At 44.7% G+C, this 25,859-nt stretch overlaps 1 protein-coding gene across 2 annotated transcripts in view; it reads left to right on the forward strand.

Annotated features, from left to right (window-relative positions):
* The window catches only part of LPL (lipoprotein lipase), a 98,664-nt gene that overhangs the window by 38,307 nt on the left and 34,498 nt on the right, over nt 1–25,859 (forward strand). The window contains exons 1-2 of one of the 2 annotated variants that reach the window (XM_033915727.1): nt 6,185–6,507; nt 14,856–15,031. In XM_033915727.1, coding sequence (XP_033771618.1) covers nt 6,426–6,507; nt 14,856–15,031 — 258 coding nt within the window. In that variant the 5' untranslated portion in view covers nt 6,185–6,425. Of the gene's footprint in view, nt 1–6,184; nt 6,508–14,855; nt 15,032–25,859 lie in introns of those variants that run through there. The other variant, XM_033915733.1, reaches the window with a different exon arrangement.

The raw sequence follows: 25,859 nt of genomic DNA on the forward strand, positions 1-25,859 counted from the left end.
ATCTGCGTTGATCGGGAGGGGGAGTGGCGGGTGAACCGATAGCTGTTGCAGGAACGGGAACCATGGTTGCTGGGGCCAAAATGGGGCAATCATAGTCACTGTTGCTCTGTCCTGGAGATTCTTCTGCAGGACTTTAGGTATGAGAGGCATTGGTGGGTAGGCATCGATGAGTCCGTGGTTCCAACTCAGAGACAGGCCGTCGGGGCTCAGGTGGTGATGGGCCGGTCTCTTGGAGCATAAGGCTGTGCATTTGGAGTTCTGTTCCATGGCGAACAGGTTGATACTTGGTGTGCTCCAGGTATTGAAGATCTCCTTCGTAAACGCGGGGTTGAGGGACCACTCGTACAGATCTAGCTGGCGACTCAGGCTGTCAGCTAAGTTGTTCTGCTCCCCCAGGAGGTAAGTGGCTTGGATGGGGCAATGTATGGAGTTTACGAATTCCCATATGCAGCAAGCTTCCTTGCAGAACGATGCTGCCCCGTCCCTCTCTGCTTGTTGATATAGTACATCTGTTTGTCCATTTGATGTAGTACACCTGGTTGTCCGTTTGAATGAGTACTGTTCTGCCTGCCACTCATTGTATGAAGGTCTTGAGGGCCTTCCCTATGGCCCTGAGCTCCAGTAGGTTGATATGGAATATAGAAACTTGGGTGAAGGTGGAGAAAATGTGCCCCCATCCATGTTTGGAGGCATCTGTGGTAACCCCCCATCTGGTGAGGAGGTGGTCTGAATGGCTTCCCCTTCGCTAGATTGTCTCAGGACATCCACAAGTTGAGAGACTTGTGCATGGGTCGGTGGATGGGTATCTGAAGTGCCAGTGGTTGGGCATGCTGGTTCCAGTGGCGTATGAGGTGCCCTTGCAGGGATCTCATGTGCAGACTGGTGTGCTGGACGACCAAGACTACAGCCGCCATATGGCCCAGGAAGTGCTGCGCAAGAGATGTTATGGCATTGATCCGGCAGTCCAGTAGAAAAGCCTTGGTTTTTGTGGTGTCATTGTCTGCTCCGATAAATGTAATCCTCTGGGGGTGAGGGGGGGGTATCAAGTGAGACTTTATGTAGTTGATGAGGAACCCCCAGATCTTGGAGAAGGATTATGGTGGTCGTTAGGGCCGCCTGCGCCTCCCTTGGAGAGGGGGCCACTATCAGATAAGGGAGGATGCACACCCCCTGAAGGAGAAGATGTGCTGCTGCCACAGCCATGCACTTTGTGAACACTCTTGGAGCTGTTGAGAATCCAAAGGATAGGATCTTGTACTGAAAGTGTCTGTCTTGGATTTTGAAGCGAAGATACTTCCTATGGGCTGGGTGCAGGGGCACGTGGGTGTATGCATCCTGTAAATCCAGGGAGACTAGCCAGTTGTTGGGCTGTAACAGGGGCAAGACTGTACCCAGAGAGTGCATCCGGAATCGTTCCTTGTGTATGCACCTGTTGAGCTTGCAGAGATGCAGGATCGAGCGTTTGCCCTTGTTGGTCTCCTCTGACTGGCACCGCCTCTATTGCTTCTGCCTGAAGCAGGACCTCTCTTTGCTGCAGGAGAACTGGATCATCAGATGAAGGGTGTCCCACCCACTCAGGGGGCAGGAGTGGAGACGAATTCGGTATTCCTACTTGATGATGCTGAGGACCCACTGGTCGGTGGTGATCCTGGGCCAAGCATTCGCAGACAATCTGATCCTGCCTCCCCCTGGCCCCTGCTGGGCTGGAGGGTGGTCAAAGGTTCTGCTTTTGTTTTGGGGGGAGGGCTGCCCTTGGTTGCCCCTGTCCCTCGGGCGGCGTTTGTTTGCGTATTTTACTGTTGCGAGCACTGGGGCCCAGACTGCTGCCAGCGTGGTATTGTGGGGTATCACTTTGGGGGTGGTGAAAGGCATGCGAGGTTGGTTCCTCTGGTGTCTTCATGGGTGTGCCCAGCGTTCTAAGCCGTTGAAGGCGAGGGTTTGGAGGGTGGTGCAGTCGTCTTTGATGCCATCAACTGTCTCCTTAACCTTGTCCCTGAACAGGTTATCCCCTGTGGAGTGGCGTACCTAGCATATGTGACACCCAGGGCCCATCATTTTTTGACACCTCCCATCTGTATGAAAAACATGATTTTTAGTAACAATCCACACGTCACACAAGAGTGTACCTAGGAAAAGGCAGCATCTTACATACTGCAGTGAGCAGTACATCAATACACCCATTGAAAAACTAAACAAACCAGACTAGTACAGATCAATCCTACACAGTCAATCCTAACAGAAAACCATGTCTTTTCGAACACACAGAACACAGAAAACACCTTCGCCTAGTATGTAATCACAAACTAACCCTCCCCCTTTTACAAAACTGTTTTGTGGTTTTTAGCCATGGTGGTAACAGCTCAGATGCCAACGGTAAAAAAATGCTCTACAGTTTTGTAAATGGGGAGATAAAATAAAAATACGTAGACAAAAGTTAAACTGAAGCACTAAGAAGCTGGACTCTGCATACAATGCAACACCACAGAAATAGTGATGCATCCCCTAAAGCAAAAAAAAAAAAAAATAATAATTTCTTTTCTACCTTGTCTTCTCTGGTTTCTGCTTTCCTCATCCTCTTGTCACTCTCTTCCTTTCATCCACTGTCTACCCTCTCTCTGCCCTCCTATATGGCATCTTCTCTCCTTCTATTCCCCTTCCAGAAACTTTATGCCTCCCCCTTCCATCTCTCCCTTCACCCCCCATTGGTCTGGCATTCATCTTCTTCCCTTTCCTCCGCCAATGGTCTGGCATCTCTCTCCTCTCCTATCCTTCCCTCTCCCACACCCCCATGATCTGGCATTTCACTCTCTTATCTCCCTTCCCCCCCCTTCCATTAGCATCTGCCCCCTTTCTTTCCCTCCAACCCAATTCCATGCAATATCCTTCCCCTTTATGTCTCTTTCCCCTTTCCCTGCACACCAATTCCATCAGCATCTGTCCCCTTTATCTCCCTCCACCATGCTTCCATACCACTCTGACCCGATTTCTCTCCCTTCACCACCCTTCCATACCACTCTGACCCCCTTTTTCTCCTTCCACCACCCTGCTATGCTCCTTTCTCTCTACATCCAAATCAGCAAGGTCCCGCAATGATTACTTCTGCTGCCTCTGCTCCGGAAGAGGTAAGTGACGTCCGAGGGGGGTGGGCCGGCAGACGCAAGGAGTTGCGGCAAGGTCCCGCGATGACTGTGGCTGCCGGTCTACCCCCTCTGACGTCACTTACTTCTTATGGATCAGAGGCGGTAGACACAGTCATCGCAGGATCTTCCTGCACTTCATTGCGGTTGCCATACTTATTCCAGTGCAGCGTCGGCAGCCACGCTGAGGTGCCGTTTAGAGCAGCGCAGGAGGTTTCAGACCTGGCCGAGTGTGCACCCGGGGCGGACCGTCCCCCCTGCCCCTCCTTGGTACACCACTGCCCCTGTGCATGGTGCATTTGCTAGAGACTCGTGGAGGTCAATATGGAGCACTGGGGTATGAAGCTAGGCTAAGCGCTGGGCAAGGTTGGCTGCCCCCCCAGTGTAGATGGATATTTCAAAGATGTCAAAGGCTGCCTTGAAGAGGTGCTTGCTGCATTTCTTTAAATCATGGAGGAGGGGTGAAAGAGACTCCTGGACCGGCTTGATGGCAAGCTGGAGTCCCTGATTTATTTATTTATTTATTTTCTCTCTCTATGGCCTCCTGATAAAGCAGCATCTGGAACTGGAGCACAGTGATTCATGTGCTGAGCATTGCGCCCTTGAAGGTCTTTTTCCCCGTGGAATCCAGGGTTTTTCAGGTCCTTCCCTGGCGGGGTGTTGGAGGGAGGTCGTACCATCTTGTTTCTCTTGAGCACCGAGGCTACCACAATGGACTTGTGTGGCAGCCACAGTTTGTCGAATCCCGGGGCCGGAAGGATCTGGTACTTCAGTTACAGTCTCTTAGATGTTGATCGCCCGGAGGAGGGGGTCCGCCAAATCTTGTCTCTGCAGTCCAGGAGGTTCTTGTGGACTGGAATCGCCACCGCCTGCTTGGAGTTGTCCAGGCATTGTAGGAGTCTTGTCTTGGGTTCTGGTGGTCCACCCAAATTGATCTTGAGAAGGGCTGTGAGTTTCTGGAGGAACTTGGGGTAAGTCCTTGGGGTTTATTTTTTGTGTGTGGGTGGTGACTCAGGCTGGTTTGCTGCTCCACTGATTGGCTGTTCCTCCATTGCTTGGGTGCATGGCATGCCGCTGGAACGCGCCATGCTGTTGTATGTGGCTTTCTCTAAAGGGGGACATTGGGGGAGTGTTGCCCGCTGAGACAGGAGCAGGGTCAGCAGAAGGATAACTGCTGCTGCTGGTCCATCCCTAGTGGTTCGCAGGTTTATGCGCTGCTCCGCTTGACTGGTTGGGTGGCTCCATGTACCCCGCTGACATTTTCTGGGGTCCTGCAGGATGCACCCCTGTGTCTGTGCTGGTGCCCCTAGCTGTGTTTCCCGCTGTGCCTGGAGGCAGAGGAAGAGGAGTGGTGATGGTGCCTCCTGTGTGGGCTTCTCCTGCTATGACTGTAAACTCTTCTGAGCAGGAATTGTCTATTGTATGTTAAAATGTACCTTTAGTAGTAGTGTTACCTTGGTGAGTGTCCCTCCTGTTGGCTGTAAGCTGTGGAAAGCACTTTCTGCCCAGGTTCCTGAAGTGCAGTGAACAGCTCCTGAGGCTGAGGAATTCCCCCCCCCCCACCTGTGGGGAGGCGTGATCTGACATGCCACATTACTAATGATGTCAGCGCCCATACTTTGTGAAGAGCTCCACAGGACTGCCCCTGTTGCCAGGGAAGAAGGGGAAGGTCTGCGCTGCAATTGGTTGCCAGCTGTCTCCATCATGGCCGGTTGTTGAGGCAGGGGGAGGGACACTCCTGGGATTGGTAGTCCCACTGCCCTGCACATGGCAGAACTCTGGTGCTTAATGGAGTTCTCAGAGAGGGGAGAATTAGTGAGAGGCAGACCCCAGGTGCTGCAAAGGGTTTTCCTGACATGAGGGTCATTCCGGGGGGGGGGGGGGGTGTTTCAGGGAGGTGGGAGGGGTCTGCCGATCCCCGGAAAGAAGCATTGGGGTTTGTTTTGGGGTTTTTTCAGATTGGGAAGTGGGAGGGGCAGAGCCCTGGTAGCTGCAGGAGTTCTCAGAAGTTTCCCAGAACAGGCAGATAGGGGCTCGGGAGGGAGGGGGAACCCCTACCAGCTGCATGCAGGGTGCAGATGGGGTGTGTGTGTGTGGGGGGGGGGGGGGGAGAGTTGCTGGGTCAGGGCATCCTGGAGGCTCCTTATTTCTGCTGATTTTACATCCCCCGTTGCTGCCTTCCGATCAGGCTGGCTTGTACAGGCTGATTCTCAGGCTTTATTCCTTTTCATGAAGTCTCTTAGTGCCTTCTTCCTCAGCTTGCGTGTGCACGAAAACATGTGGGCACAATGCAAGCAGGGCTGGTTCAGCTTGTAGGCGTGTGGGGACATGCAGACACAATGCAAAAAGGACCGGTCCTCGTGCGCCGGACCCAACCAGCGGACGCACAATTCATGAGGATCCAGTGCATTCATCCTTCTCCTGCATCCCAGGCATTTCTTTGATGATTTAGGCATCTTCAAGTGATGAGTAGAAAAGTTGTAATGGAGAGCTGTAGAAAATTCGACCGATGGGAACGGGCGGAGACTAAAGACTGGGGATTAGGGGGAAGCAGGAGGAAATGGGTAGTGCTCGGGCATACCCGGTGGGGCCCTGGGCACTGCATTTGCTCAGAGAGAGAGAGAGAGAGAGAGAGAGAGAAAATCTCTTTGAGATATTGGAGAGCTTATCCGCAAATGGGAGCTGACTCATCCTGCTTGTCCTAGGAGAATAGGAAATCCTATTTTAGCCAGGTAGCCTGCGTCCTCTCAGGTCATTCCCTAAAGTTTGGCACATGTTATCTGAGGCAGGGCTCATGAGAGTACAGTGGGTCCTCTGGCAAATAACATGCGCTAATCTTTAGTAAAAGTCCCCAATAAGGTTGTAAACTCTCCGAAGACTGAAAAACCACCACTGTACCTGAAGGCAAACTCCCCCTGAACTCTAACTGAAAAGGGAGTAACCTAAATCTAAAAATCCCTTCCCCCTAATTGTTAGAAATATGCTTTAGGACCCACCCCCTTTCCTTACTAAAGTATGATTTTTATGGTCAATAGGTGGGCAGGCAGGCTGGCTTCGGATTTGCATATTTCACTCGGAACATAAGGAGACGGCAGCCGGGACAGTGGCAGATCCAGCTTTCTCCTGTGGGAGGAAGAGTTTCTGCACTTTAACTTTTCAGCACTTTAATTTCAGAGAACTGCATAAAGTCATCTGCCTGCTACAGTGCAGTAGAAAACAACCTGTGTGTTTGTGTGTGTGTGTGTTTTTAATCGACCTGGAGCATTCTTGGAAAGGATTAGGGGAGCAATGCTTGCACTGTGTGTGTGGTGGATACACTGTTTCATTGCCTTTAACCAAGCTCTGGCAACCACTGACCCAACTACTACAAGTAAGTCCGAATGTTTGTGTACGAGCTGAGGAACAAATATGTGTTGTCATTATGTTTATTTTTGAAGGACTAGTATGACAGGAAAAGATAAGTGCACAAAATGAGCCTAGTTTATAACTGATAGGTATAACTTTTTTTTTCCACTGATTTACAGATTACATTTCTATATGGGGTTTTTTTTTAAGCTCCATTTGTTTCCTTTTTGAATTGAACTAGGCTTTGAAATGAGCTGCTACACTGTTAGTCTTCGACAGGTTTTCATGTTCTTTCTGCTTGAGTGCTTGTTAGTTTGTAAATCCTTTCTGCTGCTTCTCCCGGGAAACGCTGCGGTGTTTGGGAGGAGATGACCGAGAGTAACCTCAGAGCGGGAGATCACATGAGCGTAAGAATGAATGGAACGTGAGCCAAGGTCACTCTGTTTTCTTTCCCGCCCGCAGCCGCCCCCCCTCCTCTCATTGGCTAACGGTTTATTGTGTGATCGCCTCATTGGCTGCGCTGTGCACTCCCAGCTCCCGCCCATCCTCCTCCCTGGGAAAGTTAAAGCTTGTGTCGCCGTTTGCTGTTTGAGTTTGTGATGTGATGGTTATAGAGAATGTGTGGTGTAGGAAACCCGTGGCTTTTTCCTCCACACACCCACTTTGTCCCGTCCCCCCCCCCCTTCTTGCCTTGATCAGGCGGGCCTGTAAATTGAATGTCTGGAAATATAGGTGGTAACATTTCAAAATGATTGGGGAGCGGGTGCTAATCACAATACAAATTATTCCTTGATATGAACAGTGAAGTTTTCTTAATATTGAGGGTGCTTAGGTCCCATTGGCATCTAGAAAGAAGCAAAAGGTGGAAAGCAGCTAATTCCCCACATACTCTTTGCTTTTGAAAATCTTTTAATCACATTGCAGAATGTTTCTGCATCTGGCCAGGTCCCCTTTTTTTCTCGGCCCCCTAGAAAGTAGGAGGGAAACAACTGAGAGTAAGTTTGAAAGCTCTAGTGACTGTAAAAGGATGTGAAGGGTACATTCTGCTGTCTGGTTGACATGCATTGGCCTACAGATGACTTTTATTGAGGGATTGAGCTTGAAAATGTGATCTGTTTTTTCTTTTTTTAAGAGAAGATGAGATTCTCCAGAAAGGATGGCTTTTGAATTCAATTAATGTTGTCAGTAGTTAATTTTATTCTAGTGTTATCTATACCACTCTTTTTTTTTTTTTTAATCAAACCTGAATTGTATTCAGGTACATTAGGTATTTCCAGGGCTGGTCCAATGGTATTGGATAACCTAGACTCAAGGCCGTACAACCCTGCCCCCTGAATTCAGCACCTTTCCTTTTCCTCCCTAAGCTATCCCTATCCAGGTTACCAACATTTCCCCTTTCCATCTATATCCTTCCCAGTTGGCCAGCATCTCCTCCTCCTCCACTTCCTATCCCCATGTTGCATCTAGCATCTCCTAAATTTTCCCTCCCTGCTTCTGAACTGTTAATGCCCCCTTACCTCCTCCCCACCTGTCCTGAACTTAAAGTAGACTGATGACTGTATTAGTCCTCTAGCTACAGATTCACACTGACAGGAAGTCTGCCTTGAAGGGGGACAGGACAGGGCAGTGTTTGAGTGTGGGTCTGTGCTTATAGGGCCCACACAGCACTCTCTCTTCTTTAAGCTAAGGGCTGGCATGAGAGGAGGTGGGGGTGGCAGCAGCAGGTACAGAAGGGGAAAGGTCCTGGACATGTGATAGCCACACTGCTGTTCCCCAAATTCCTTTGCTTTAGGTGGATACCTAGTCTACTAGAGGCAGGGCTGGCTCCGAATATTTCATGTGCCTGGAGGTCTCACAAGCTAAGTTTGTGCCTTAGGAAGTAGAAAGTGACTTGCCTAAGGGAATCCATCCTGACCTAGGAATGAAAAATAGGTAACAGCTCTGTAGCTCGAGAGGGTCATTTACTGTTTTTTTGTTAGTTTGATACATGTGGTCAGTAATTATTATCCATTTGTCAAATATGTGTTGAATTTTCAATGTCTTACCTTTGTAATGTGGCCAGATAGCTTTCTTTTATTCTGTGACATCTATGAATTGACAGCTCTGCTGTTTAACAGATGGACTGGGACTACTGTAATCTGCTTCTAACAGGTCTCCTGCTGAACCACCTCCCCCCCCCTGCAATCTGTACAAAACTCTGCTGCACAACTTATCTTCTGCCAACCTCGCTACACTCACCTCACCCCTCTCCTCAAATCACTTCACTGGCTCCCTATCTGCCTTCACATACAGTTCAAACTCCTATTCCTAACCTCAGTATCTCTCCTGTCTTGCCTCTCTTTATACACCTCCCAGAGAACTCCATTCCTCAGCCAAATTGCTTTCATCTGTACCCTTCTCTTCCACTTCCTTTCAGCTCGCTGCCCTATTTGCCTAGAAGCGGAATAGAAATCTGTAATGTAATGTAATAAACTACCTGAGTCCGTCCACCACGCCCCTTCCCTTGTTCAAAAGTAGACTGAAAACCCACCTTTTTGAGACAGCTTTCAACTTGTAACCCTACTCCCCTCAGCTCACCACCCTAGCTAGTAAGTTAACCATTCCCTCTAATTGTAACCCCTACCCTGGCATCCTGTTTGTCTGTCTTGATTGTTTAGAAAGTCTCTGCTTGAATAAGCTACAGTCTCCTTTGTGACTCTGTACAACACTGCGTAAGCCTTGTAGCGCTCTAGAAATAATTAATAGTAGTTGTAGTAGTATAAAAGCTGAATGGATCATTTAGCCTGACTGCCATAATGTGGAGCCATCTGGTCACATTATTCTGAGGTACCTTAAATGTATATAATACAGAGAATATTGTTCATGAGTTAAACTGATATATGTTAAGACATAATTACAGGCAACAAACAGTGGTAATTTTCTAAAACAAAAACATTTCTAAAAATCCCCCCCCCCCTTTTCTCTGAAGCTGCAATGGGGGAAAGGGAGCAAGTTTCAAAACCATTTCAGTTTAGTGGTATGAGCTAACCTGGCAGAAATTCACCACTGAGCACAAGTGATGAAAGAATAAACTTACTTCGTTGTAACCAAGAGGTGCAATCCCAGAAATGTGTTAGCTGTGGAAAAGAATACACTTTTTCCCTTAGAAACCTGTGTCTTCTCTGCAAAATAGCAGTTCAAGCAATATTTTGGCTCACTGAGAAGAGCGTATGCCCTTGTATCGCTCTATAGTACGGCTGCACCTCGAATCCTGTGTGCAGTTCTGGTCGCCATATCTCAAAAAAGATATAGCAAAATTAGAAAGGGTACAGAGGAGGGCAACAAAAATGATAAAAGGGATAGGACAACTTTCCTGTGAGGAAAGGCTAAAGCGGCTAGGGCTCTTCAGCTTGAAGAAGAAACAGCTGAGGGGTGATATGATAGAGGTCTATAAAATAATGAGTGGAGTGGAAAGGGTAGATGTGAATCACTTGTTCACTCTTTTCAAAAATACTAGGGAACATGTGATGAAGCTACTAGGTAGTAGATTTAAAACAAACCAGAGAAAATATTTCTTCACACAATGTGTAATTAAACTCTGGAATTTGTTGCTAGAGAATGTGGTGAAATCAGTTAGCTTAGCAGGGTTTAAAAAAAGGTTTGGCTAATTTCCTAAAAGAGACGTCCATAGGCCATTATTGAGATGACTTGGGGAAAACCATTGCTTATTCCTAGGATAAGAACAAAAGAATAGCCTTACTGGGTTAGACCAATGGTCCATCAAGCCCAGTAGCCCATTCTCATGGTGGCCAATCCAGGTCACTAGTACCTGGCTAAAACCGAAGAGTAGCAATATTGCATGCTACCAATTCATAGAATCAGTTTTGCTACTTGGGATCTGGGTTGGCCACTGTTGGAAACAGGATACTGGACTTGATGGACCTTCAGTCTGTCCCAGTATGGCAGTTCTTATGTTCTTAGTTATTACGGCAGCTGCCTCTGCATATTTCACTTCTAACTTTATCTGGGGGAGAGATCAGTTAGGTCTGACTGTTCAGAAGTAAAAAGAGTAGCGATATGTTCTCAGGATTCTGTGAAGAATAAAACACAAAAATCGTAGGTTTCTTTCTTTTTTTAGTACATGTTTATGTAAATTTTCTTCTGTAGTATAAATGTGTTGTAAGTAGATCTTGAAAGTGTGCGTTTTCCTCTGTACCATAAGTGAGACTTCCGCTGGCTGTGCCCAAAAAATGCCTGGGTTTACAGGAGCCACTATCAGACATGAGAACTTTGTTGGGGTTTGTTTGCATGGAGTGGGGGGGAGGAAGGGGCAGTCAAGGGGCCTAAAGAGGAAGAATGAATCAAACGCTGCACTGTTAAACTTAGAATTCTGGTAACATTGGGGAGAGTCTGAGAAACTTGCCTTAGGAATAAAAGCTAAAGGACTGGTAATATCCATGCAAAAAGTGCAGCCGCAGCTTAAGTACTTGATTACAATGCTTATCTCATAGTTTGTCCCATATTTCTAACAGACATTTTGTATGGAGGAGACGTATTGGTTTTAGCCCAGCAGTCTTTACAGCCTGCTTTCACTACCAGCTCCTTTGCCTACTGTTCCGCATGTTATGGTGTGTTTTGGAATGATCTTCTCACAGCCATCTGCCTGCCTCTTATTTTGAGAGTAAGTGTGTGTGGTAGGGGAACAGGAAAGACTTGGCTTTGTGTGATAGTCATTTATTGTGCGTGTGTGGGAAAGAACCTGGGCGGGGCTTTGATTGTGACGTCCCGCTTCCACCTGAAACTAAACACGTGCAAGACTTGAGCTGTCCCTCTTTCCTCCTAAATCCTCCGCTCCTTTCCCCGTCTTTGTAAATAATGCTGTTATCATTCCTGTCTCCTCTGCTCGCAACCTTGGAGCCATCTTTGACCCGCACCGCTCATTTTCCAAGCACAACCAATCCACTACTAAAGCCTTGTCCCGCGCTGCTTCCGTTCTCGCGGGAAGCGGTGCGGGACCAGGCAGGCAGCCTTGTGCACCGCTCTGCCGCTAGAGAGGCAGCCGCATCTTTACAGGAGCAGCAGCTTCCCCGCAAGTCATGCGCGAGCAGCAGCCATAGGAACCGGAAGCTGCTGAGAGTCCCAGCATGGTGGTGCGGCCCTGACAAGAGCTAGCGGCTATGGCAGCACCGGCGGTGGGTTCTGGCCTCCTGCTCTCCTCCCTCCCTCCCTGCTAGAGAGGCAGCCGCATCCAGCAGGGAAGGCACCAGAATTAAAATAAGGTAACTGGGGGGGGGGAGGGGGGTATTCGCTCCATAAGACGCACCCTTATTTCCACCAATTTTTGTGGGGCAAAAACGTGCGTCTTATGGAGCGAAAAATACAGTACCTGAGTCTGTGCGTTGTGCCCTTCCCTTCCCTTGTTCTAAAGTAGGCTGAAAACCCATCTTTTGAGAGAGGCTTGCTCACAACTCTAGCCATCAGATTAACCAACCCCGTTAACTGTAACCCCTACCCTTGCAATGCAATCTTGATTTTTTACATTGTAAGTTCATTCGAGCAGGGTCTGTCGCCTTTGCGCCTCTCTATAGCGCTGTGTACATATGGTAGTGCTCTAGAAATAATTAGGGGAGTGTGTGGCGTAGTGGTTAAAGCTACAGCCCCAGCACCCTGAGGTTGTAGGTTCAAACCCACGCTGTTCCTTGTGACCCTGGGCAAGTCACTTAATCCTTGTGACCCTGGGCAAGTCACTTAATCCCCCATTGCCCCAGGTACATTAGATAGATTGTGAGCCCACCAGGATAGACAGGGAAAAATGCCTGAGTACCTGAATAAATTAATGTAAACCGTTCTGGGCTTCCTTGGGAGACCGGTATAGAAAAATAAATAATTAGTAGTATGAGGGGCTGCAGAAAAGTTCTCAGCCCAGCCAAGAAGAGAATGATGTGGAGCCATGAAACTTACAAGTTATTCCACACTATTTTTTTTGACACTTTTTTTGTTTCAATGATATTCCGCGCTTTTCGTTTCATTTTATAACTTGTAAGTTTCACAGCTTCACATCATTCTCTTCTTGGCTGGGCTGAGAACTTTTCTACGGCCCCTCCTAGTAGTAGTGAGTGACTTGAGTGAGTGAGGGGAAACGAGCTAGTTAGGCTATTCTTGCTTTCATTGCAGTATTTAAGCTCCCGGCGGCTGAAAACATCGGTACTGCAGGGTGCTGGCGCTATTAACATTTTCATTGCTGCAAAAACCTGGAAAGTAATTGCTGCATGGGAATTTTATGTCTGTTAAGGTGGCAGTGCCATGTGAGCTTTTTTTTTCTTTTCTTTTGAAAGAAATTAATGAATATGTATAAGGCTGCGTTGTTGAAAAGATCACGGTTCCATAGCACTGACTTTGATGGGCAGAATCAGGGACTGTAAATCCCATACTGCTTTGGGATGTAATGTCAAAATCAGGACTGGTCAAAAGGTCTCCCTCCCTCCTGGAACTGAATAACTTGTTGGCCTTGGTCAACAGACAAGCAAACTGGTGCATCCTACTGGAGTTGTCATGTGTTATCTATTGCAGGGCGTATTTCATGCAATGGGCCCTGTAGTGGTACTACTACTAATCATCTCTATAGTGTTACTAGACATACACAGCACTAGGTAACATGTTAGTCGTACTGTTGAAAATGCAATGCACTAGTATGTTTGCTATTTTTATTCCCTAATCTAAACTCATCCTGCTTTTAACTATATTGAGGGAAGACCGTATATTTTATCCAAGTTAAATCAATGTTGACCATATAAATAGATTTGAAATTGTCCTCCCCAGTGCAAACCTACTTAAGGCCTAAAAAGTCTGGTTCTACACTATGAAATGACAACTAGTAGAACTGCATAGGCACTTCCCCAGTTTTAGAGTTAAATACAAGGCCATGACCAGGACATGAGAATAATATACAAAGTTCTTTTATTTGATGGATTATTATTTTTTTTAATCTATCAATCACAAAATTAAATGTATTTACTGTTGTGAAGGTGAGGGCAGTCTTGATTTTACTTATTGGCCTCTGTTATTCCTTATCAGATAGGGTTGAGCTGTTGTGTCTTTGACACTGCTTCCGTTTGAAACTGCAGCTAAGCAGAAGAAGCTGATCATTGCTTGCTGCAGTAAGCAGGCACGATACCACCTAGCTGGAATGCTAAAGCCCTGGCATTCCCATTTAGGTATTATAATAATTCACAAATATCTGACCTCCACTTCAGAATTGCTTCGCTTATGAAGATCAACTCATCTAATGAACATTAGGAAAAAATACTCTGAGGAAGAAAATTTAGTTCAAGGCTTACAGGTTGACTGCCACAGTGTCTATACACTAGTGCTGCCTGATTCAGGAAAAAAATTTCGTTCAATTCTGCCTATTGAATCGATTTTTCGATTTGATTTTCCTGCCCTTCTGTTTCCCTTTCCTCCCCTGAAGGTCTGGCATCTTTCCTTTTGTTCATCTCCATCTCCTCGCAGCTGCAGCGATGGACCTCACCATCCACAGATCCACCATCTCTCCTTTTCTCAACTACCCTTTCATCCAGCATCTCTCTTCTGTGTCCCTGTCCTTATTCTCCTATCCAGTACTGTCCCCCTTGTGTCCCTGTTCCTATGCTCCCTCCATGCCCAGCATCTTATCTCTCTCCATATCCAGCTTCTTCTTTCTCTCTTCCTTACCTCCTGTATCCCCTTCCCCAGGTACAGGCTTTCTCCTACTATCTCTCCTGCCATCCTACACCCTGCCTACCTACTTTGGAGCAGTATCTGTCCCTCTTGTACCCTTCCCCTTGTGGTCTTGCATTTCTCTCTCCCTCTCTCCATTAGTCCAGCACCTCTCCTCTGCTTTCCTCCCCTCTTTTTTGTTTGGTCTCTCTCTTCACTTCATCCCAGGTCTGACATCTCCCCTTCCCTCTCTTACTCCTTCCTCCTCCTCCCTCTGCACAGGCCTGCCTCCATGCCGCAAAGGCACTCTTCCTTCTCCTCCTCCCCGCTACGAAGGCCTGCTTCCCCCGCAAGCCTGCATGTTCCCCCAGCTTCCCCGCTCTTACTTTAAGCAGCTAATACAGCAGCCTGCAGATCGCTGGAGCTATAGCGATCTCTGCAGCTGCCTGTCATCCTCAGCGGCACGTTCTCTCTGCCGCGATCCTGCCCCTGATGTCAAACCAATTAACACATCAAGTAATCTAGGAATATTTTAAACATTTAAAACATTAATGATTTGCCAACAGTCTATAATCAGTGATCTGAATATTGATATCTTCTATGTGACTCTGGGGTTTATTTTGGGTTGTTTTTTTTTTTACCATTAGTCCTATGTAAACCCAGCTTTGTAAACCTCACCAGTGGCTTTCTTTGTTGCAGGCAGCCCAGCAGAAAAAGTCAATGACTACAGTAAAATTGAGAGCAAGTTTGCTTTGAGGACACCCGAGGTACCAGATGATGACACTTGCTACCTTGTCCCTGGACAAGCAGAAACAATCTCACATTGCAACTTCAACCACACAAGCAAAACATTTGTGGTGATCCATGGATGGACGGTAAGAGCAGCATTGCTAAAAGACTCAAGACATCTTCCCAGATATCAAGAAATATTTGACACACCTAGGAAACTCATATTAATTAGCAGTTAGAAGGTTCATGGTTTATTTTGTTTTCAATTTTGTTTCCTAGAAACTTTGTGAACAAACCTGCAGCAGAAAAAGGCTGTAGAATTTGGCTATAACCCAGCAAATTGTTGGAAATGTGGACTATCATAAGTGATCTGCAACACCCCTTTAGGGGCATTTTCAAAACACAAAGAAATCCACAAAATGGCATAAATTGGCACTTGGACATCCTAATTACTAGGATGTCCCAAATGCCAATTTTTGAAATCTTCTGGTCGTCTTGTGAGGCGTTCCAGCCGCTGTGTGTTCAAGAGAAAAGGAGGTTGTGTTGGAGGGATGTTCTGGGTGAGCTTTGGGCGGACTTTGGATATGCTTGAATTGGACATCTACAGTCATATGAAAAAATTAGGACACCCCATGAAATATTCAGTTTCTTTTTTAAGAAATGTTCACATATCGATGTCAAATCCTTTTTTTTATTTATCTCTGGAAAAGAAAGTGATGTAATTGCAGGTAAACAACAACAGTTTTCCTTGATTTACTCAAGAAACAAAAGACATCCTCAAAAATGTGTATTCTAACTGAGGAATAAATTAGGACACCATTCGCCCTAAAAGCTAGTGTTACCCCCTATGACTTAAATAACTGCAGTGAGATGCTTCATGTAGCCATCTACCAGTCTCTGACATCAGTCTGAGGAAAGTTTGGCCCACTTCTCAAGGCAGAATTCTTTCAGCTGTGAGATTTTTGAGGGGTTTCTTGGATTTACAGCCCATTTCAATTCCCCCCACAGCATCTCAATGGGATTAAGATCAGGGCTTTGACTTGGCCACTCCAGGACTCTCCAATTCTTAGTTTTCAGCCTGTCCTTGCTGGATTTACTGGTATGTTTTGGGTCATTGTCGTGTTGCAAGGTCCAGTTCCGCTTCAGCTTTAATTTTCTTACAGATGGTCTCGCAAATTCCTCAAGCACCCTCTGATATATGGTAGAATTCATGGTGGATTCTATGATGTTGAGCTGACCAGGTGCTGCAGCCCCAAACCATGACATTTCCACCTTCATGCTTCACAGTTGGTATGAGGTTCTTTTCCTGGAATGCTGTATTTGATGTACGCCAAACATGTCCTCTTTTCTGGTGTCAAAATAATTCAATTTTAGACTCGTTTGTCCATAGAACACTATTCTAGAAGTCTTGGTGTTTGTGTCTACGTTCTCTCTGGCAAACTTCAGTTTGGCCTTCAAGTTAAATTTGTGCAGTCTCTTTCTGACTGTAGAGGCTTGCACTTTCACATCAACAGTGTCAAGAGCCTTCTGTAGGTTCTTGGGATGACATTTTAGGGTTTTTGGAGATTTCTTTTAGCATCTTGCGGTCTGCTCGGGGGGGGGGGGGGGGGTCAACTTGCTTGGATGACCAGACTTGGGGATGTTGGAAGTTGTTTGTAAAATCCTCCACTTGTACACTATTTTCCGGACCGTGGAATGGCTAATGTCAAATTTTTTTTTTTTAAGATCTTTTTAATCAGGCCTATAAGCCACTCTTACCACTACATTTATGGTAGAAAGTGTGAGGCCACCAAAACCCTACCATATAAGTGCCGCCTGCAGCCATAAGGGCTATTGGGGTGGTAGACATGTGGGTATAGTAATGTGAGATGTATACCTAGCACCCTTTATGTGAAGTTCATAGCAGTGCCCTCTAAGGTACCTCGCTGCTCTTTGGCATGTTTATATGGCTAGTCCATTTCCATGCTGGCCTCTGGATTGGGATGTTTTGCATTCGAATGTTTCTGTGGTCGAAAATGGCAAATAAAGTTGGACGTCCAGAGGTTGGATGTCCTGTCTGTCAAAGTGTCTAAACAGACAATTTTATTTTATTTTTTAAATTTTGGACGTCTGGCGGTTTCACCGGTTTTGAAAAATGGGCATTCATGTGTTCTCAACTTTAGACATCTTGCGAGTAACGTCCAATATAGGACTTAGACAGCCTATCGAAAATGTCCCTCCTTGCCAAACATCTTAATGTCTTTCTAATTTTGGGCTGACATTTTTAATTCATTTTTGTGGTGCTCTGCTAGATATTCTAAATTGTAACAGTTCCAGAAAGCTGTGCCCATTTTGTTCTCACTAGTAAAAATGATTGCTGGTCGCACTTATATAACCTTGGGGCTCCTTATACTAAGGTACACTAGTGTTTTTAGCCCACGCACGAAATTACCGCGCACTAAACCGCACGGTACGCTTCTAGAATAACACCAGCTCAACGCTGGCGTTAAAGTCTAGCGCGCACCTCAATTTAGCATGCACTATTCCGTGCGTTAAGGCCCTAACGCACCTTAGTAAAAGGAGCCCTTAGTCTCAGCGTGCTGTGTGTATACTCTCTAATATTGCTCAGATTTGTTTTACTTTTCAAGTATTTGACGTCTTCAGTATGAGAAAAGTCTATTGCAATGCGGTGGCAACTGAAGGCTAGGAACACCTTTTTTTTTGTCATAAGGTTAAGTTGATGATGGTGAAGCAGTCAAGAAAAGAAGACACTCTTATCTTCCCATCAGTGGCGTAGCGAGGGAGAGAAGTGCCTGGGGCGGTGGTGCCCCTTCCCCGTCCTCTTCGCGCCCCCCTCACCTCTACATGCTCCTTTCCCACCCTGTGCACGCCGCTTCCCTTCCCCCATAACTCAGTAACTTTTCTGGCACGAGCAGCAGCCCCCAAGCTGCTGTCGCACCAGCGTCTGCTCTTCTTCTGTTACTTCAGCGCTGGTCCAGGAAGTGACATCAGAGGAAGAGCTGGCGTGACAGTGGGTTGGGGGTTGCTGCTCGAGCCGGGAAGGTTACAGAGGTATGGGGGAAGGGAAATGGTGCAGTGGGGAGGCGGAGAGGAGAGCAGGTGCCTGCGCTCTTATCAAGACAGCGCCCAAGGTGGATCGCCACCCCCTTTACTACGCCAATGCTTCCCATTCATCTTACATTTAAGTTTAGTCTTTTAGACCTTGCTTAAGACATATTTTTAAAAGGAGTTTGAACATAATTTAAAGAACTCTGGGGTCCATTACATGATTTTGTAACACACGTTCAAGATAACTGAAGTTGCCATAAATTAATCTATTTTAGCAGATCTGTTATTACAAGTTATACTTCCAGTAAAGGGAGGGAGGGTGGACGGGAGGGATTATAACATAGAAGGTTTATTCTAATCAATATTTGTTATATATAAGTGCTTCTATGAGATTAATTTATTATATTTGATTGCACTTTCTGTATGTATTTTTTCAAAATCAATAAATAGAATTTTTTTTTTTTTTTAAAGAGTTTGACTTGAAAAATGATAGCAGATTTAAATGGAGTTCATAGCTTGGCAGGGTCAAACAGATAACTAAGGCTCCTGGATTTATTTCATAGTTATTTCATAGCTGCTGAATTATGCTTTCTTTTTAAAAAAAGCTAGTTGTAATTAAGCATAAAAATAACAAAACATGGAAACAAACTAGGTTACCAAAGAGTGAGGCCTAGGCCAAATGTCCCTCATTGCAAGGTTCACCAGGAATCAAACCTGGTGCCTTGCAGCCGAGCCACAGAGGCTGTTTAGCTATAGCCTGAGTTTCAGGGAACCTGACTACAAGTGAAAGAAGCCTGCTTACCACCCTCCCTCCTCCCAGAGGTATCCAGTGGACAAGGAAGAGGTGTCTCTTACCAATGGTAGTATATAAGCCAGACACCCTCTTGTTTGTTCAACAGGTTCCTTAGGGCTTGGCCTGCATTCACTGCTATCACAGCCCCTTGCACTGCTTAAGTACACTAATTTGATTACTGCCCCACAGCTGGTTCTAGTTCTACTTGCCTTGATTCTGCCTTTAAGAAAGGTTTGGACAATTTCCTGGAGGACAAGTTCCTGGAGGAAAAGTCCATAGTCTGTTTTTGAGAAAGACATGGGGGAAGCCACTGCTTGCCCTATTTTGGTAGCATGGAATATTGCTACACCTTGGGTTTTGGCCAGATACTAGTGACCTGGATTGGCCACTTTGAGAATGGGCTACTGGGCTTAATGGACTATCGATCTGACCCAGTAAGGCTATTCTTATGCTCTTGCTTAATCCTGCACTGGGACTAGCCTCTCCATGCGTGCTCTTGCCCAGGGTAGGCCCATACATTCTGGTAGGCTTTGAGAGAGCATTTCTTATACCCCTTAAGGCAGTGGCTCTCAACTCAATCCTGGGACCTAACCACCCAGTCAAACTTTTAGGATACCCAAGAAGAATATCCATGAGATAAATATGCATGAATTACTCCTTTGTATGCAAATCGATATTATGCATAATTGTGGATATCTCGAAAACCTGACTGTCTGGTTGTATCCTGAGGGCTTGGGTAGAGAACCCCTGCCCTAGGGGGAGTTTTACTCACCAGGGGGGGTCTTAAGAAAGAGGAGGAATGCTCAGGAGTAAATCAGTCCAGGTATCTGCAGCTGGGAGTTTCTGTCGGCAGGATTTTCTCCATTGGTTTGTTAACTGGAAAAAGGAGAGCTTAGACTAGAAACTGGAGGATCAATCTTCTGGATCGGAGCTTTCAACTCTGTATTAAAGAGAAGGCCTAAGGAGATATCGCAGGAGTGAACAACCACAGTCCTTGAGGGCCAGAGCCCAGTTGGGTTTTCAAGAATTCCATAATGAATATGCATGACATTGATTTGCACATGTTGCTTCCATTGCATGCAAATAGATATCGTGCCTATACGTTGTGGAAATCTTGATAATTTGACTGGGTTGTGGCCCTTGAGAACTGTGTTTACCCACCTTCGAGATCAAACACACAAGAGTAACCTGGAATAGATATTGTAGAGTATAGGGAGACCCTTCTGTGTTTAAGAATCACTTCTGGCAAGATTTAAGTTAGGCATATCATCAGGAGGAAATCTGTTTTGTCAAATTATTGCCATTCAGCATGTTTACCAGCAAACCCTTGTATTTGTGAAACAACATATCAGGGTAGATGTGATTGCTTTTGAAACTCAGGAGACTGTTGCATGTTGCGTCTTGAAGCTGGAGAGTCCCACGAGTTGCATGACAGCGCAGCACCTTCCACATGTGCCCTATTTTCTATTCACGGTGTTGAATAGGGGCTAGAGAACTATCACAGTCTACCTAGTATAGAACAATGAGATTTATTGAAATAAAACTCTTCTTGCCATAGGGAATTCTCATCTTACATGAGTAACCTCGCTAGTCGGTTATCTAAATGGGCAGATGTTTCTGTTTCTTCCTCCTGGTTTTTAAAATAGGATCACAATAGTGTTCTTTCCAAAGCTGTAGTAAACAGTGTAGCAATGCAGAGTCTACTGATCTGATGCATTTGGAATCTTAAATTGTGCATGTCCTTAATTATATGGCTTAGGATATTTGCTGTGGCTTCAGATGGTAAGCTTGAAAATCTCACAACCACAAGGAATTCATTTCTCAGTGGAAAGACCAGCCTTTCTGGAACAGAGAAGGAAAAAACCATATTATTAGGAGCACTGGAGCACTGTCATATTCTTGACTGGACTAGCAGCTGGAACACACTGTGAAATCAAATTGACAAAGTCTCCCTGTGTATTAAGGAATGTTTGGGCCAGCTGTCCTCCCTTCACATACATGAAAGACAGCAGGGGGTACTGCAATTGGGGGTTCACACTGAATAAGAAACTCTTTCCCTCGGGCCCTCAGTCTTCTTTTTGGTCATCATTATTGAAATGTTACTCAAAGCAACTTGTATTCCAAACAAGGCTATAGTCCTAAATTATCTTGAGGGTATATCTAGACTTTCATCTGCTTTCAACACTGTTGATAACAAAACATAGTGCTTATTGACTGCGTAACCAGAAGTTCAACGCGGTTTACAAAAAGTTATAAAAGTAAACATGTTACATGAAATAAGATGATTCGTTAAACAGTCAAATATTTAGAAAAAAAGATAGGTCTTCAGTTGTTTTCTAAAATGGCCATAGGAATGGGTAGTAAGCAACAATGTTCGGAATTCGTTGTCATGAAGAGCTGCCTGAGATGCCAAAGTGTGATTCAGAAATTTCTTATTCCTGCAACCCTGGACAGATGGAAAATTAAACAAAGGATGAGTTCTACTATGTCTGTATGATGCTAAAGAAAATCTATTGACTAAGTAAGAAGATGCTGTACCATAAACAGCCTTGTAACAGAAACAGCCTAGTTTAAACATTACCCGGGCCTCCATTGGCAGCCAATGCAATTCGCGATAAAAAGGTGTAACATGGTCAAATTTCTTCAGGCCGTAAATCATTCTGACCGCTGTATTCTGTATTATTGCAAGTCTTGATAATTCTTTCTTGGTGACTGTCAGATAGATAATATTACAATAATCGAGAAGACTCAGTAGTAATGATTGAACCAGTAATCTAAAAGCAGTAAATTCAAAATAAGATCTAATTGTTTGATCATACCATATTGCTGTATGCATGGCATGACATTGAGCTAGGTCAACCAATCCTTACTTGGATTTAGTCCTTCTTACAATAATTGATTCTAGCAAATCAGGGCTGGTGAAAAGATTTCAGATTGGAAACGCCTGAATACAGGTGTGCCTTAGGGTTCTGCCCCATCTGCCATCTATATACTTCCCTTGTATACAATATTGAGGAGCCTTGGGTAGGCCTACTCTTGCTATCGGAAGCTAAGCAAGGTCTGGCTAGTACTTGGATTGGGGGCCCTATGCTGGGCAGCAGCGACACAGTGGAGCCATACGCTGTGCAGGAGAAGGCAATGGCAAACCGCTCCTGTACTCTGTTGTGAAACATCACAGGATGGATTCCTCTGTGTGTTGCCAAGGGTTGGTAGCCGACTCAGTCCATCCATACAATACTGAAGCATCATGACATTTCTTTTAGAATATATACAAATTGTATGGTGATCTCTTCTACTGCATGTATCAGTTTAGTTGAAAACTTATTGTTGACTGCATTGCAGATATTTATAAATGGTTATGTGCAAACTGACTCATTAAAATTTACCTAAAAGCAATTGTCTAGTTGTTAGGGTAAAAGGTCATGGATTAGATAAACCACCTTTTCTGTTGTACATCCAAAGCGATTTTATATTTATTTATTATAAGCAGGTACATAAGAGCGACATCTTTGTTGCTGCTTTGGTTCCTGTGCCATATCAATTTGCAGTGAAGTTAGATATTGGGGAATTATTATTGATTCTAAATTGACAATGAAGTCTCCAATCGGAAAAATGTTATAGGGAACATGCTTTAAAAAATTCTGAAGGTTATACAAGCTAAAATCAAATTGTAGTTCTTCTGATTTTTAAAATAGTGGTGCAGGTAATATCAAGGTTCAAGTTTATTAAAATTTTGATTAATCGCCTATCATAATTTCTAGGCGATGTACAGTAAAAACGGGGAGTACATGTAATCTATTAAGGACAAACGTAGCAACGACTGATAAGAACAATAAAACAGACATATGATAAACAAGAGGGGAGAAGGATGAATTACAATAAGTTAAGAAAAGTATACGTAAAAAGGGTAAAAAAAAAGGAGGGGGGAAGAAATTTTAGAATTCGACAGTTGACTTCTACGGTGCTCTTTACAATAGGTTTATCTCCTGCAGTGTCTAGAGCAGTGTTGTTCAACCGCCGGTCCGCAGAAATTTCCTGCCGGTCCTCAGGGCTCAGTCCAAAATTCAAAAAAGGAGGCTACAAACTCAACCAAAGTGCTGTTGAGTGACTCAAAGTGGATATGACAAAAAAGTATAAAGAAGTCACTCTAGTCTGTATTCCTTTAACAGTGACCTAGAGGCAAATGTCCATCAACTGCTGTTGAAACTAATGCTCAGAGACATGAAGGCAGATGTAACCGCCTCACCACCCAATCATCGCATTGTTCAATACAGTGTCAGAACTATAACAGTGGTGAATGTTAGACTTGCAATTGCCTAATTGGCTATAAGCTCTATATCTTAAATAGATTACTTAAGATGGTGAAACTTAACTTCAGGTTAACTTCATGTCTCTGAGTATTAGTTTCAACAGCAGTTGATGGACATTTGTCTCTAGTTCACCGTTAAAGGAATACAGAGTGACTTCTTTATATTTTTTGTCAGGTCCTCAGGGCTGGCACATGCATCGGGCCCGAGACAGTGTTCATCAGCCACCGGTCGCGGTGCGATCAATGCAGCATTATCTTCGGGACGGCTCCCTCTTCCTCAGTGCTGCAGTGGACAAAGACGCAGGAAGGCTTCTGAATGAGGTGCGGGATGCGTGAGGAGCTTCTGCCTGCGTCTTTGTGCACTGCATCAGTGAGGAAGAGGGAGCCGGCCCGAAGATAACGCCGGCGGCGGCATAAAATGGTCAGGTGGGAGCAGGCCAGAAGGTAAGGCACAGCATGGAGGGAGGGAGGGAGACAACAAAGGTAGGGGGACTGATTATAGTTTTAAATTTAGTGATTGAATTGTGTCAATTTTGAGAATTTACATCTGCTGTCTATATTTTGCACTGTTCAGGAAGAAGTGCATTTGTTTCTTTTTCTCTGGGGTTGAACTGCGTGCAGTCTTGAATCTTAGGGTTTGGTTTCATATATATTAGTTTTTGGTCCTGTATTTGCATGTTTTCTGGTAGGAATGAATGTTGAGAAGCATACAGTATATATCTTTATTAATTTTTCAGTCTAAAAACAGTGCATAAAGGAATACATATAAGTAATTTGAAAAACAGCACTTACATCCATCAATAAATATATGAGAAACCATTTTCATCCCCCTCCCACCCACCCTAATTTCAATAAAACCATACAACAGTACATATATGTAATTAATAAACAAATCCTAATATAATATCCCTCTCCCACCCACGCACCCCCCTTCCCTGGATGTGCAAATCAAACCGGAAATAAGGGAATAAACCATTTAATTAAAATTGATAAAATTGGTCAATGGACCCCCACATCAGTTTAAACAACTTCTTATTACCTATTTGTTCAGAATTCATTTTCTCGTATTTATAACACAAGCATAATGAATTCCACCAAAAAGTGAAATTTAATCTGTCAAAATTCTTCCACTTTTTAGTGATCTTTTGCATGGCTACCCCAGTCATTTTACCGAGTAATCTGCTTTTATGTCTATCTATTGGAGGTGTAGGAGATAACAATATCCCACAGATTACCGCTTCATATGACAGCGGACCCACGGTCTCCAAAATCAAATTAATATGTCCTCATATAGATTTCCAAAAGTTGAGTATCAAAGGACAATAGAACAACAAATGATCCAGTGTCCCTATTTCAAGATGATAGTGCCAGCATCTATTAGATTTAGATCTAACTTCTGCAAACGAACTGGGGTCCAAAAAATTCTATATAACAGAAAAAAACAAGTTTGTCTCATAGATGCTGACGCTGTACATCTCATCCTCCAGTATGCTTTGTGTAGTTTAATTATGTGGTTAACCGTTATGTGTTGTTAATAAGATTATATTGTGTGTGTATATATGAAAAATGAAAGGAAAAAATGATGTTACAATTAGTACTGTTATGGGGCGGAGATGGGCGAGGTTTGTCCCATGACTTAGCCCAGTGTTCTTCAACCCCTGGTCCGCGGACCAGTGCCGGTCCACAAAATAATTCTTTTATTTCCACTGGGCCTTAGGTGTCAGAAAGTTGAAGAACACTGGTCTAGAGCACTATAGTCTATTCAGAATGCTGCAGCACACATGCTGACTGGAATGGCCTAGTGGTTTAGAGCTGCTCCTTCAGCACCCTGAGGTTATGGGTTTGATCCCAACACTGCTCGTTGTGACCCTGTGCAAGTCACTCAACCCTCCATTATCATGCCAACGGATGGTGTATCAATTAAGAAATAAACACGTGCATGGTTGGACCATTAAACAAAATCCAGGAGCAATAATAAAGACTTGTGTTCGAAATCTATGTGAAAACTCCACAAGTTATTTTCTTCTATAATATCACATCATAATATCTTAGCATTAGTATGTGCCAAGAATGTATACCAATGTGTAATAATAAATAGTGCTCAGTCACCAACCAAAAGTGTCATAAAAATGCCAGCATTGGTTGCAAGAAAGGAACCCATCATAGCATTAAGAAGTCCCTTTTTCCGTCCTCCAAATAAATCAAATGTTCATACTTGTGAAAAAGTATATCAAATAAGTAAACAATATTTATCTGAAAGCAGTGTGAACTGGCTGTTAGCAGTGTAAACTTGCTGGAGGCAGGACACTGACAGTCATGCTGGACATGAAAAACTTATCTAAACCGAGTGCTGTGTTTTGTGTAACCCTACATTCTTAAATCAACTGTCCTCCCTTCGACTCGAGTTTCGCTCAAGGCGTCATCAGGAAGGGGGCAATATTTACGGCCAGCAGATTAGCTGTAGTGCACAGAGAGAACCATATCAACTGTAGCCTCTTGGCATTGCATTGGTTGCCAGTAATTACTTGTAATCAAATTAAGATCCTGCTCTTTCTTGTCAAGGCTCAATTGCACCTTTATGTTCATGTCCTGTATTAATTCATATTTGCCTATCCATACCATGCAAGCCCCCTTGCATTTGCATGCTACACAAGGCACAGAATACTGCATAGCGCTTGCGCTTACAACTGTAACTGTAGTTCTCAAATGGCATGGAGTGTGGGTTTAATTTTCAAATGACAGGCGCTAAACATATGTCTGCTATCTGTGGATTATAAATCATATATAGATAGGGGCCGTTTCTATGAACGGCGTTGAAATCAGT

The sequence above is a fragment of the Geotrypetes seraphini genome, chromosome 1 (assembly GCF_902459505.1).
Source record: "Geotrypetes seraphini chromosome 1, aGeoSer1.1, whole genome shotgun sequence".
NCBI lineage: Eukaryota > Metazoa > Chordata > Amphibia > Gymnophiona > Dermophiidae > Geotrypetes > Geotrypetes seraphini.